Raw genomic sequence first — 13276 nt, forward strand, 5'->3', positions numbered from 1 at the left:
CTTGTTCCCGGTTGGATGGCCTTCAGTTGCTCCTTGCAAATTGCAAGCAGCCGAGGAAGAAAGACCCACGACGAGGCCCCACCCAGCGGGCAGGGGCGGGCTGGGCATTGCTGAGTCAGGGGGGTTCGCTCAGCTGGCAGTTAGTCAGCAGCAGGAGAGCACAGAAGCTGCGGGCAAAGAGTTGGCCAAGCGGCAAAAGGTTCGAAGGAAGCGCCCATCATCCGAGCCTCACTGGAAGGAAACACGCGTGTTCAAAACCGATTGTTAAAAGCACGCCAACCTCAGCAAAATACACAGAGCTTCAATGCAGGATGGCCCCTCGAAAAATATATATATATCTGTCTTCAAAGGGCTGGGTGGGCGGGCGTGATATCAAGACAAACGGAGAAGCCCCCAGTCACAAAGCAGAGCGCTACTGTCTGGCTGGGGAATAAGGAAAGAGGCGCGCCAAGGAAGGTTGTTTTGGCGACCCCGTCCAGGCCATCAAAGGCAAATGCAGGGCTGGGGCGAGGCTGAAACTTGAGACCTGGTAACAAAGACCCAAGAGACATCCCAGGAAAGTGGCTGCCCCCCTCATGCACCCCGAGGTACCGCAGCGGCCCACGAAGGCAGGCCCCACCCGCTCACTCTGGGATGTGAACCTCCAAGTCGCTTCAGGCAACAGCCTGGGATGCCTCCTGCATCAGCCGCCTCCCCTGGGCCTTTTCTTTTGCACGGGCCTTTTCCTCCACGCCGGCTTGCGGGCGGGGCGGGGCGGAGGGAGCGCGGGCCTTTCCCTGCCCCAGCCCCAGCCTGGCCAGCTGCTTTGTGCCAGGCAGCGCGGCTCTGGCCAGCGCCGAGGGATGCGCTGCTGGTGCTGATGCTGCAGGGATGTTGCAGTATTTTGCGGCGGCGCCTCCTGATTGGCCGCGGCGTCGGCGCTGACGTCAGCGCCCCGGACTGGGTGCAGCGGGAGGCGCCTATAAAACCCGCCGGCAGCAGCCTGGACGCCTCCGCCAGCCGCTCCGCCAGCTGCAGCCGCCGCCCACCCACCCGCCTGCCTGCCCGCAGCCGCCCCCCCGTAGCACCAGCCGCAGCAGCATGAGGGAGATCGTGCACATCCAGGCGGGCCAGTGCGGCAACCAGATCGGAGCCAAGGTAAAGGCATGGGGAGGCGGAGACGCGCTGCTGGGGCTGCGGAGCTCCCCCGCCCCCCGACGGCTCCTCCAACGGGACTTGGGGGCTCCCTGGCTGATCCTGCCCGGCACGTTGCGGGCCCCCTGGAAAAGAGCCAATTGTTGCGCCGACGAGGCGCCCGGCTGCTCTGCGGCTCCCCTTGCCCTAGATCCGGGCGAGGTAGCCAGGTGTCATCTCGCCAAGGCGGTGGGGCCGGTTCCCTGGCTTGGCACCGGGGTGGGGCGTGCCCTGCGCTGGCGGCGGCGGCGCCTTTGTTGTGGCCTCGTCTTTCCACGCCCGGCTGTGGGCGTGGAGGCACCCCAGGGCTGCGGGGCAGAGCCTCCTGCAGGAGGTGAAAGTGCCCTCCGGCTCCCTAGGAAAGGCGCTCCTTTGCCTTCTTGGCGGCGAGCCAGTGAGTGGCCCAGGCCAGCGTCTCCTAAAAAGTCCACCCTGGGCATCCTGACGCGGCTGTCAGAGGCCCTTGGTCACCCTTTGTTGTTGACGCTTCTGATGGGAGACAAAAGGAAGGAGTGGTCTTCCTCCCGCCCCCTCCGCCACGCCCATCCAGGCAAGGGGGCTGCCACACCCAAGAAGCAGGGGGCCCTCCTGATTCTCTTAGAACAAAGAAACCCTTCCCTCTGCCTGTGACCTTGCAAGTTCCTGCTGTAACCTTGGCTAGGTCAGGAGGCAACTTGGGCGATCTCCTTTCCCACCTTTTTTCTATGGGGAGTGGTAATGCCTCTCTCCCCTCCTTCAGCCTGCTATGGGGCAACATTTCAGCCCTGCTTCTGAAGGGGAAGGGTGGGGTTACCTTTTTTTGCCCTGTCTCCTTGTCCCATTGGGTTCAGGGGAATGGCTATTCCTAAAGACTTTCAGGAGCCTTTTCCTCCCTTTGCCAAGTGGCTCTGTGGATGACAGATGGAAGGTAAACAGATTTCAGCCTGTGGTGCCCCCACCCCTGGACAAAGCATCTTCGCCTCGCCTCCCCCTTTCAGCTTCAGGTAATGCAGGACACAATGGTGAAGAGTTGTCCACTACTGGAGACAAAGAGGTGTGGGGCTTCTGAGCGTCCTGTGGCATCTTCTGATATATGAAACAAACAGAATGTTTGATGTCATGACAGGATCCCCTCCTGTTTCTTGATGGGGCAGTTTTTTTCTAGCTATTTATTAAGTGAAATGGCAGCTCTTGGCTGGTGCAATTGGGCCAGGGAGACAAGCAGGGAGCACCCTCTCTCTGGGCAGCAAGGGATGGTCTTATTTTTGTTTGTTAGGGGAAATGTCCAAAGGGAAATGAACAATCCTGCAAAAATAGGGGCTTTCCTCAAATGGGTTTTCAGTTTCTGCTTTCTCGGGAGACACCTGCTGCCATGACTTAGTGTCACAAAGACAGCTAATAATCCATTAAGTCAACACCCCCCCCCCCCCCGCGCGCTCTCCCTGCTCTTCTCTCCTCCACCCTTCAAAACCAGACATCTGTGCCTGGTCTGAATAAAAAGGAAGGCCAGCCTGCTGCAGTGTGATTGTACCACTTAATGCTCTATCCCCGTGGGGTACGGTAGCAGCACAGCAGGCTGAAATCAAATCAGCTCTCTGGAGCTCTTCTGCAGCTGGGGCCGGGAGCTCCCCTGCCTCTCCCCCGCCCCACTTAGGAGAGAGGGATAGTCTGGTCATTATGCTGGATGCAGGGAGGTGGGCAAGGGGTATGAAGAGCATCTGCTACTCACCCACAGCCTATAAGCTATTTAAGAAGCTGAATAATGAACCTTGAAAGACTGCCAGTCTCTTCCCACCACCACTCAGAGCTCCAAGTCTGTGGCTGCTTCACCACATGTCTCCTGAGGAATAGGTGGGTTTGCCACACCTTTTGCAGGAAGGAAGTCAAAATGCCCAGGATTGTACTTGAGATTCTCAGAAAGGAACATTCTCCTCTTTAAAAAAAAAGAAAAAAGACACAGGGTGTTTTCTACCCTCCACCCTCAAATGCTGAATGTAAAATCCTGTTGAAAACCAAAGGAAGTTGAATGGATTTCACATGATCTGAAACAACCTTGGGTTCCATTGCAATCTTCCCTGAAACTGGGTTACTAAGGCAAGGGAATAGGGTTCTCCACTACCTTGCTGCTTCTGGGTCAGGGATTTGGGGGCAGGCAGTCATCAGTTGTGGCAGTGATGCTGGAGGCTAGCTGTCTGCATAGTTTACCTAAGCAGACTCATGCATATGCTAATCTGCATGAATAATTCATTGTAAACTCACAGGTTCTGTAATTGACACATCTGATCAACACAGGATAGAAGCTGGCTTTGGTATGGAAGCCTGGCTTGGCAGCCCCTGAGATATTTAAGGATTGTTCTTTTTCTAAAATAAGAACAACTTTATTTAACCTATTTGGATTCCTGCATCACTCTAGATACGGTATGCCCCAGAGGATTCTGCTGCCAAATCCAGGGTGTTGATTTCAGAAGCCTTCTCTGAAGCAATGCCTGTGCCATGACAAAGAACTATGCTTTATTCATGCCTTAAGCTGGACAGTTCTCTTAATTATGCATTGGTGTTCCTTTAAAACCTCTCAGAATATGGGCAAGAGTTAATTTGGGGGGAAAAGAGACGACAGTCACTTTTTCACATCTGAGTCTTCCCTTCCATGGAGCTAAGGGCAGAGTATGGCAGATTGTTATCCATTTGATTCTCTCAGCAAATTTGTATGGAAGGCTTGGGGGGGGGGGAACCCTTGTAAGACCCATGCAGTGAGCTTTATGGCTGAGCCAGGGATTTGAATTTGACTCAGCCTGTTCCAAGTCAAATGAGACCAAATGAATTGACAACAGGGCTTGACCCTTGCATCTGTTTGCAGTCCTAGGGCTTAGTCTCACTTCCGTCAATGACAGATAGGTAGCCGTGTTGGTCTGCCATGGTCAAAACAAAATAAAAACATTCCTTCCAGTAGCACCTTAAAGACCAACTGAGTTAGTTCTAGGTATGAGCTTTCGTGTGCATGCACACTTCTTCAGATATCTGAAGAAGTGTGCATGCACACGAAAGCTCATACCTAGAACTAACTCAGTTGGTCTTTAAGGTGCTACTGGAAGGAATGTTTTTATTTTGTTCCGTCAATGAGTAACCTTGGGCCACCTCTGCATATATAGGATTATATCACTTTCCAGATCTGCTTCATTTTTAGAAACAATTTATTGGTGAAGAGGCCTTCTCAAGGCAGATCTTTTTGCATTGGTCTCAGGGGGGATCAGCCTTGTGGCATGTGGCTGACGCCATTGTGTTTACAGTCTTCCTGACCTTGCCATCAATTTCAATTTGTCCTCTTAGTAGTGGGAGCTCTCTGGTAATTAAAGCTCTGTCCACTGGAGATGGTTAGCATTCATGACATGCATCTTCCTTTCTCTCCCCCCCCCCGCATTGTTCAAACTAATTTAGCAAGGACTGAGCAGTCTCCTATAGATTGCTGTAAACAAGCCTTTTTCTCCTGTCCTCCTCACTGCCTTGTTAAAAGAGAAAGTCCTTCCGTTAGTGAAAAGCTCCACCAAAAGAAGCCCTCTCGGTTGTCCTCTAGGAATGCAACTTAGCCCTTCCTTGCAAGAAGCAATTCGTCCCAAGGTAAAAAGTTCTGGAAAATGCATCATTAGCAGCTGTCCCTCTTGAGGGAGATAGAGTGCTCTTGCTGCAGTCTGCGTAGTGCTGTGGCTCGTAATGTTTGCACCAATAACCAGCAGTGCGAAGTCATGTGCTTATTTGCCGGTGAGATGACTCTGCACAAATTTAGCTGCTTTTCCTTGTAGCTTATTCCCAAAGCAAAATGCTGTGTTGCTTGTCAAAATGTGTACAACAGCCTGATCAACTCTTGCCTCTACCTTTGTCTTCATGGCTAAACACGGCAGATGAGGGCAGGAGTTTTGACATGCGGCAATACCCCGTCTGAATGTTCTCACTTTCAGCAGCCTTCAAATACTAAAAGCTCCAAAAATGTTTTAAAAGAAAAGGGTGAAAAGACCAGATTAAAATTATGTTAATTCTAAACAAAATGATACAAGGGATTAAGTTATAAAGAACATGCAAAAATGGTTTTTAAAAGAAAGGAAGAATCGGAGACATAATAGGTTGAAATGTTTATTATTGAATAAGATTTGAAAGAGGGTAAGGAATTGCTGAATTTGATTGTGTAAAGGGGAACACAGAAAAGGGAGATGCGAGGAAGTCAGGAAAGAGGGTTATAAAGATAATAAGTAAAAAACCAGATTTTCTTTGTTTTCTGTTTTCTTTTATTCTATCTATGTTTTTTATTGTATTTTTCTGTTCGGATTGTGATGTTTGTCTTATTATACAAAATTCTAATAAATATATTTTAAAAAAAAAAAAATACTAAAAGGTCAGCCAAATGGCTGCTTCTCTGTCTCCTTTCTTGGAATCTACTGCGGTGTAGATTCCAAGAAACAAAGCTAGGAAAGCAATTTAAGGTAGCAAGAGGTCATGGTTTCAGCACCATGGCCAGATCCCTAGAACAGCACACAGTGCTTGCAAGAACGAAGCGTTTCTGCTCTGGGCTGTAGGCTGGTTTCTGTAGGCTGGTGAGAGAGCCCTCTCAAGGATGGCTTTACAGAAAGGGCTCTTAGCAACCTTCAACTACCAAACGCAGCTACAGCTGCTGATGCAGCGCTACTTGGCACTTGTGAGTAGCAAATCAAATTTATTTGTGTATTTATTTCTATCCCATCTTTGTGTTGTTCAAAGGGATGTACTTGGCTCTCCTCCTCTCCATTTTATCCTCACAATAACCCTGTGAGGTAGGTTAGGCTGAGATGTGATGACCCAAGATCACCCAGTGAGCTTCCTGACTGAGCAGAGACTTGAACCCTGGTCTCCCATGTCCAGTCCAATACTCTTAACAGCTACACCAGCTCAGCTTAGCCCAGTATGATGTCTCCAGCAGCAGATCAACTCAGAATGCTTTCCCCCAGTGTGGATAATGAAAAAGCTAAGCAGCCCAATGCGGGTGGGAATTTCCTTTGTTTCTAATGGTATAAAACAAAAATGTCCAATTCTTTAGCTGACTTGACAGGTAGAAATGTTAATTCTTTCTATCTCCCCCTCTCCACTCTTCTTTCAGTTCTGGGAGGTGATCAGTGATGAGCATGGTATAGACCCCAGTGGGAACTATGTCGGTGACTCTGACCTGCAGCTGGAAAGGATCAGCGTTTATTACAATGAAGCCTCTTGTAAGTTGTGCTCCTACCCCAGACCTGACTGCTCTTCCTGATAGGCAGGGATATTCTGGTATACCAAGAAACTTCCTCCTGGCTTCCTCTCAGAAATGAAACTGGAAGGTTTTCACCATTCCAAGCAGATGACAATGGCCCTTCCCTTAAGCACTTGTAGCGGCATAGAGTATGCCATCCATCCTGCCACCTCCTTCCGAGTGAGGGAAAAGCATCCCAGGGCTGCCACTCTCATCCTGGATCACACCCAGTTTTGCAGCAACACTGCAAAAGGTATTCTTCCTTGTCGCCTTTGTTGACCAGCCTAGTCCTCTTTTGAGGCAGAATGCTACAGATTTGAATAGCAGGCCTGGAAATTACATGGCTGGTACTGAACACTGCCTTGGGGGACATGGGTCTCTCTGGTCATGGGTCAAGGGCAGGCTGCTTTGAGCATGCATCCTTTAAACATAACACTAACAGGAGAATGAGTTAAGGCTGCAGTGATGGTGGGGAAGCCTGTGGCATTCCAGATACTCCACAATGCCCATCAGCTCTGACAACTGACTACCCTGGTTGTGGCTGATGGGAGTTGGAGTCCAACAACCTCCGGAGAGTTGCTACAGATTCCCCATCCCTAGTTTAGAGGAAGAGATAAAGAAGCTCAGCCCCACAGTATAGTCTCCTTGGTAAAGGATTCCCTGGAATGTTGGGCAAGAACATCTGAAAAGGCTAGGTGGGAGCCTGATGTCGGGCAGTGCCCAATTTTGGCTTTGGTGAGCATCCTGCCAAATGGGTACAAGGAAGGGAGATGATGTGGGAGATCAGGAATCTTATAATCACCCCCCCCCCAACACAATAACTCCTGTTCTAAATCAGCAAGGTTGTCTCTCTGGCTGATTGCAATGAAGACAAATCTTCCTTTGTTTTTTCCAGCTCACAAATATGTTCCTCGTGCTATCCTGGTGGACCTGGAGCCTGGCACCATGGACAGTGTTCGTTCAGGTGCTTTTGGGCACCTCTTCAGACCAGACAACTTCATCTTTGGTATTGTTTCTCTGCTTTCTTCTGCTGCCTGGCTCTCTTTCCTTTTCTCTCTATCATAGCTTCTCTCAGATGTCAGCCAGTTTTAAGCCAAAGAAATAGCACAGTTCGACTTCAGACTTGCATAACTAATACTAAGCTGTAGTATTTCGAGGTTTTTGGAGCTGCAGGCAAGGAAGGCTGGAAATCTTGGGACGGGGCAGCTGACTTTTAAGGAAAGGGTTAGGTCAGATTATTTCCAGGGTAGAGAATCTCCACTCCTTGATCACAGCTTGCTGCTGCCTAATACATCTTTATTTCTAAAGGCTCATACAGGTGCTTCAAACATATAAGCTAAAATCAAAAGGCAAACATCTTCAGCAGACTCCATGTTCACCTAATTTGTATGCTTGGCCTCTAACCTCTGTGCTCCCCACACAACCCCTGCTTTATAGGCCCTTCCTGTGCCAGTCACTGTCCCATTTCTCTGGGCATTTTAAGTCTCCAATTAATGAGAATCTTACAAGAGCTACAAATGGAGGAAGTTAAAAATGGCACAGCAAGCTATTGTTGCGTACTTTTTCTTTTTTTACTTAAGTCTGGTGGGCTTTCAAAAATTTCAAACTCTGATTGGTCAAAAGGTAACAGGTGTCCCCCAATGTTATGCCATAGGGATGAGTAGATCTGTACATCCCCCAGTTGACAGGACAGGGCACACAGATCAGTGCTGATTGCTACACAAGATGGTGTTGGTGTCTCTTCCTTCACAGGACAAAGTGGTGCTGGGAACAACTGGGCAAAGGGTCACTACACAGAAGGCGCTGAGCTGGTGGATTCCGTCTTGGATGTAGTGCGAAAAGAGTGTGAGAACTGCGACTGTCTACAAGGTTTCCAGCTCACTCATTCCCTGGGTGGGGGTACGGGGTCTGGCATGGGGACTCTCCTCATTAGCAAAGTCCGTGAAGAATACCCCGACCGGATCATGAACACTTTTAGTGTGGTGCCTTCCCCCAAAGTGTCTGACACTGTGGTGGAACCCTACAACGCTACCTTGTCCATCCACCAGCTGGTGGAAAACACGGACGAGACCTACTGCATTGACAATGAAGCCCTCTATGACATCTGCTTCAGGACCCTCAAGCTGGCCACGCCCACCTACGGAGACCTCAACCACCTCGTTTCTGCCACCATGAGCGGCGTCACCACCTCCCTGAGATTCCCAGGGCAGCTCAATGCCGACCTCCGCAAACTGGCCGTCAACATGGTGCCCTTCCCTCGCCTCCATTTCTTCATGCCGGGTTTTGCTCCGCTGACGGCCCGTGGGAGCCAGCAGTACCGAGCCCTCACTGTCCCCGAGCTCACCCAGCAGATGTTTGACGCCAAGAACATGATGGCCGCTTGCGACCCCCGCCACGGCCGCTACCTCACGGTGGCCACCGTCTTCCGGGGCCGCATGTCCATGAAGGAGGTGGATGAGCAGATGCTAGCCATCCAGAGCAAGAACAGCAGCTATTTCGTGGAATGGATACCCAACAACGTCAAGGTGGCTGTGTGCGACATCCCTCCCCGGGGCCTCAAGATGTCCTCCACCTTCATTGGCAACAGCACAGCCATCCAGGAGCTCTTCAAGCGCATCTCGGAGCAGTTCACAGCCATGTTCCGACGCAAGGCCTTCCTCCACTGGTACACTGGCGAGGGCATGGATGAGATGGAGTTCACAGAGGCCGAGAGCAACATGAACGACCTCGTCTCGGAGTACCAGCAGTACCAGGATGCGACAGCCGAAGAGGAAGGAGAGATGTATGAAGATGACGAGGAGGAATCGGAAGCCCAGGGTGCCAAGTGAAGGGCTGGGGCCACAGGCAGCGCTTGGGTTCCTCCCAGTGAGAGCCAAGCAGTGACATGGGCCTGTCGTTCATCACCGTCCATCTTTGCTACTCATTTGCTGAGTTGTAGACAACCAGCTTCTAGTTGCTTCTGATTCAAGGGTTCCAAAACTTAAAAGCTGTTCAGTATTTAACCCCCTTCCTCCTCCTCCTCCTCCCCCCCCTCTCCGCCCTATATTCCCTCTCCTTTACCCCCAAGTCTTATAAGTTAGTGCAGCTCCCTCTGTCCATGACTTTGATAACTTCAAGGGCCCTGGTCTTTATTTTTTACTGGTCTGTGTCTATTTTTATGTTTTGGAATACTTAATAAATCTATTGCTGTCCAGCATCTCGGGTGTCCCCTTTCTTTCATTTGGGATAGGGGAGCATGTTTGTGAAGTGGGGAGGGGTTGGAGTGCTGGGCAAAGGAACTGAATGAATGTTGTGGTGTGGCACAACCACTCCCTTGGAGAGTGTTGGTGTGTGTCTGTCTAGTGCAGCCTTCCACAAGCTGGTGTCTTCCTGGTGCTTTGGACTACACCTTCCCTCAGCCCCAACTAGCACAGTCACGGGTCAGGGGTGATGTGGGTTGGAATACAAAACATCTAGAGGGCACCAGATTGAAGAACACTGGACTAGAAGGCAAACACCAGCTGGAAGTCAATCACACACAGTGTTGCTTGGCAACTGAGGGCAAGCATCAAGGTGCAGGCTTGGCTTTTGAACTATCCACCTTGCCGTGTTTCCAACCAAAGAAATTCAGCAATTGCACTTAGGGTGGTCACTTTAAAAACAGACACACCCCAACAACTTTAGACAATTTCATGCAGGCAAATCAGTGGTTACTAATGAAAACAGCTTCATATTCAAAGAGGAGTGCGCTTTGGGATAGAAATTCAGACCTCCCCTCTTATCAGCAGAATGAGTGGGAGGTCCCTTACATGCAACAGAATGGCCTTGCCATAATTGGAAAGTAAGTAACACATTCCTCTATGAGCAGGAGGGCCATGAAGTCCAGCATCTAAAATGATTGAACATTTTAGGAGGAGGAGCTATGAAATGGCCACTGCTGCAGGAGGTAACTGCACATCTGGCTCTGCTTAAGAAATGATTTACTCACAGGACTGGCTTCAGCACATGGTGAGCCTTTGGCCAAGAACCCCCCTTTCACCTGAATGTGCTTGTATAGGCCATAAGTTGTGCCACAGAATTTGTGGGACTGGGTCAAGAGAGAGACAATGTGCAGCTTCCCACTTGGGTGGCAGATGGTTAGGAATGAGCACTTGCCTGCGGGTGTTGTGACACTGGTGTGTGTCCTCTCAATGGGCCCCTCAGTTAGCTGAGCCTCAAGAAATGCCTAGTGAGAAGACTGGCTCTTAGCAGCAGCTGTGATCTGTGGGGCGAATCCTAAAGTGAGGATTGGCTCAGTGATGTGTGATGGCACAGCCTATTCTAATGCCCCACCTACATGGCTGATGGGAATGACACCAGGCAGAATGCAGACCATACCCCAAAAATAGTAAGAGAGAGTTTTGCACCGGAAAGAAACACTCCTGCCTCTAATGACAACTGCTAAGATTCAAATGTTTGTTGCAACAGTGGACCACCTATGTAACTTACCACAGAATAACCTGAAGCTATGATCACTCTTGGAATCCAGTTGAACCAGCTTTCACCAACCTGGTGATCTCCAAAACAAAACAAATTCCTTCCAGTAGCACCTTAAAGACCAACTAAGTCAGTTCTTGGTATGAGCTTTCGTGTGCATGCACACTTCTTCAGATACCATGCACACGAAAGCTCATACCAAGAACTGACTTAGTTGGTCTTTAAGGTGCTACTGGAAGGAATTTGTTTTGTTTTGACTATGGCAGACCAACACGGCTACCTATCTGTAACTGGTGATCTCCAGACATTGTTGGACTACAACTCCCATCAGCATTGGTGGGAGCTTTATTCCAATGACATCTGGAGACCACCAGGTTGAAGACTCTAGGATAGCAGTCCATCTTTTCTACCTTACTATGGTCCTGCTGCTGCAGACTAGGGCAGTCTTTCTGGAAGTTCCTTCTGAGCAGTGTCCTGCAGGATGGCCCTCAGCAGCACCATATCAAAGATGCCTCCTGGGACCCACCCAACATTGCTGAGGTCCAGTGGTGTATTCTGCACTCTTTAACCTGCCATACTGGCATTCTCAGGAAGGTGCCTTATTCTGAGTCATTCTGCCATCTAGCTCAGGACTGTAGACTCTACAGCTCCCAAGGTTTTCAGACGCAAGGGGTTTATTTCCTGCCAGACACAAAGACGCTGCTGATTGAACCTCAGGCTGTGTGATAGCCTGGGAGTCTGAACCGGAGCCAGAGGAGTCTCAGTCCACACCGGATCCTTTGCCTCAGGTGGCATCTGAACCAAGTCTGGGGCCTGATTCTGAAGAGCCCCAGTCTGCACAGGTTCCCCTGCAACAAGCACCAGCTGGGCCGAGTCAGGGGCCTGAGCCTGCCCTGGCTCCAGATGCGGGGGATTACCTCGTTGCCTTCATCTGGGCAATCACTTACAGCTGCTCCACTACCAGTTGGGTCAGGAGAGGCTGAGGCGGCCTTTGGATCTAGTAACCCACCAACATCTCCCGAGCTGCAGAGGCTGAGGTCTGATAGGAGAGACCTGAGTACTCACAGGAGGAGTGCTCACCTTTGGGTGAGACAGGGAGGTGAGTCACTGGGGGATCAAGACCCTGACATAGATAAAAGGCTGCTGGACCCCGCCTCAGGTTGAGGGAGCAATGTTGCTGTTTGCCAGAACCTGCCTGTGATCCTGCCTCGTGTCCTGCCTTGGCCCTGTCGGACTGACTCCTCGCGGGATCCTTGGATTCGGGACCAGACCTGGACCGCGTTACTCGGCTTACCCCTGGGGCTAGCACAGGCTGCCTGCCTGCAAAACATATGCTCTACCACTAAGCTTATGACACTTCCCCCAGGGAACACAATAAGTCACCATATACAGAGTCAGGCCATTGATCCATCTAGCTCAATATTGCTCACACTGATTGACAGCTCTCTGGAATTTCAGGCAGGAATCTCTCTCTCATACCTGGAGACACCAGGGATTGAACCTGTTACCTTCCTCATGCATGGAGGTTTTAGCCCCAACTTGAAATGTAAAGGGGAACTTTCTACCTACCACTTTAGGTTATTTTTCTATACATATATAATTTGTGTATTATAAATGCACTGCAATAGGATGGACTTATATAGCGAAATCTTACTACTTAACATGAATAGAAACAAAAGAAAGCAAAATAAGAAACCCTTTCTCAAAGCCATAAAAGATATCTGACGTAACCACAGGTGCCCCACAGCTATGTAAACTGTTCACCAATGTAACAACGGCCTGGTAAGCTGACTTTTGAGCAGAGAGAGTGACATGTTCCCTGCCCATTAGCGGTCGCAAGGAGCACCAGGACCTTTCAGGAGCCTCGGCTTGTTTCTTGGCATTTGCACCCCGCCTTTTGTGGGCCCTGCCTGGCGTGGACCACCTTCGGGGTCTGCCGGTGGGTCATGCTCCAGCTACAAAGACCATCCCCCATCCTCCTCTCTCCTTGTCCTTGCATATCCTTGGGAAGGGCTCTCTCGGGCCTCTTTTGCGAGACAGACTCCTTACACATCTAGAACTTTTATTCACTCCGTTTTTTCAGGACCTCGCAAGAAAAGCCCGAAGGAATACCTTCGTGGAAATCAATTAAATGAAATGGGGCGGTGGCCGCGGAAAAGGGCTTCTGCCCTGATGTTTTTACATTAGTCAAAGACTGTCCGTAGTCGAGGTCTTGTTTGAGGGAGGACTGACAGCTGTCTTTGCTCGGGACTTGCGCGGTCTGCACTGCAGGGAAGCGGGCTGCTCCGAGCCAGGATGCCGAGCCCCCTTCCCTCTGCGAAGCGTATCTCCTTTTCAATTTGCAAGGGCTTGTCTCGGGCCCTGCAAAGGGACCCGCGCGGCCTTTCTGCAGCGGCGCCCCCTCCCGGGCCTTGGAGG

General features: G+C 50.4%; 1 protein-coding gene across 1 annotated transcript; it reads left to right on the plus strand.

The window, feature by feature from the left end:
* The first annotated feature begins 979 nt into the window (after window positions 1-979).
* On the plus strand, window positions 980-9599 carry TUBB3 (tubulin beta 3 class III). Its single transcript, XM_081872361.1, has 4 exons — window positions 980-1137; window positions 6275-6383; window positions 7299-7409; window positions 8156-9599. The coding sequence occupies exons 1-4, from the start codon at window positions 1081-1083 to the stop codon at window positions 9229-9231; spliced, it is 1353 nt and encodes a 450-aa protein (XP_081728487.1). The 5' UTR covers window positions 980-1080; the 3' UTR covers window positions 9232-9599.
* The last annotated feature ends 3677 nt before the right edge of the window (window positions 9600-13276 follow it).

This window comes from Podarcis erhardii (genome assembly GCF_964252035.2).
Source record: "Podarcis erhardii genome assembly, chromosome: 7".
Classification (NCBI taxonomy): Eukaryota; Metazoa; Chordata; class Lepidosauria; order Squamata; family Lacertidae; genus Podarcis; species Podarcis erhardii.

Coding starts and splice junctions, on each gene's coding strand:
- TUBB3 (XM_081872361.1), top strand. CDS start 1,081: ATGAGGGAGATCGTGCACATCCAGGCGGGCCAGTGCGGCAACCAGATC. Junction 6,384..7,298: donor TTATTACAATGAAGCCTCTT/GTAAGTTGTGCT, acceptor TGTTTTTTCCAG/CTCACAAATATGTTCCTCGT. Junction 7,410..8,155: donor ACCAGACAACTTCATCTTTG/GTATTGTTTCTC, acceptor CTTCCTTCACAG/GACAAAGTGGTGCTGGGAAC.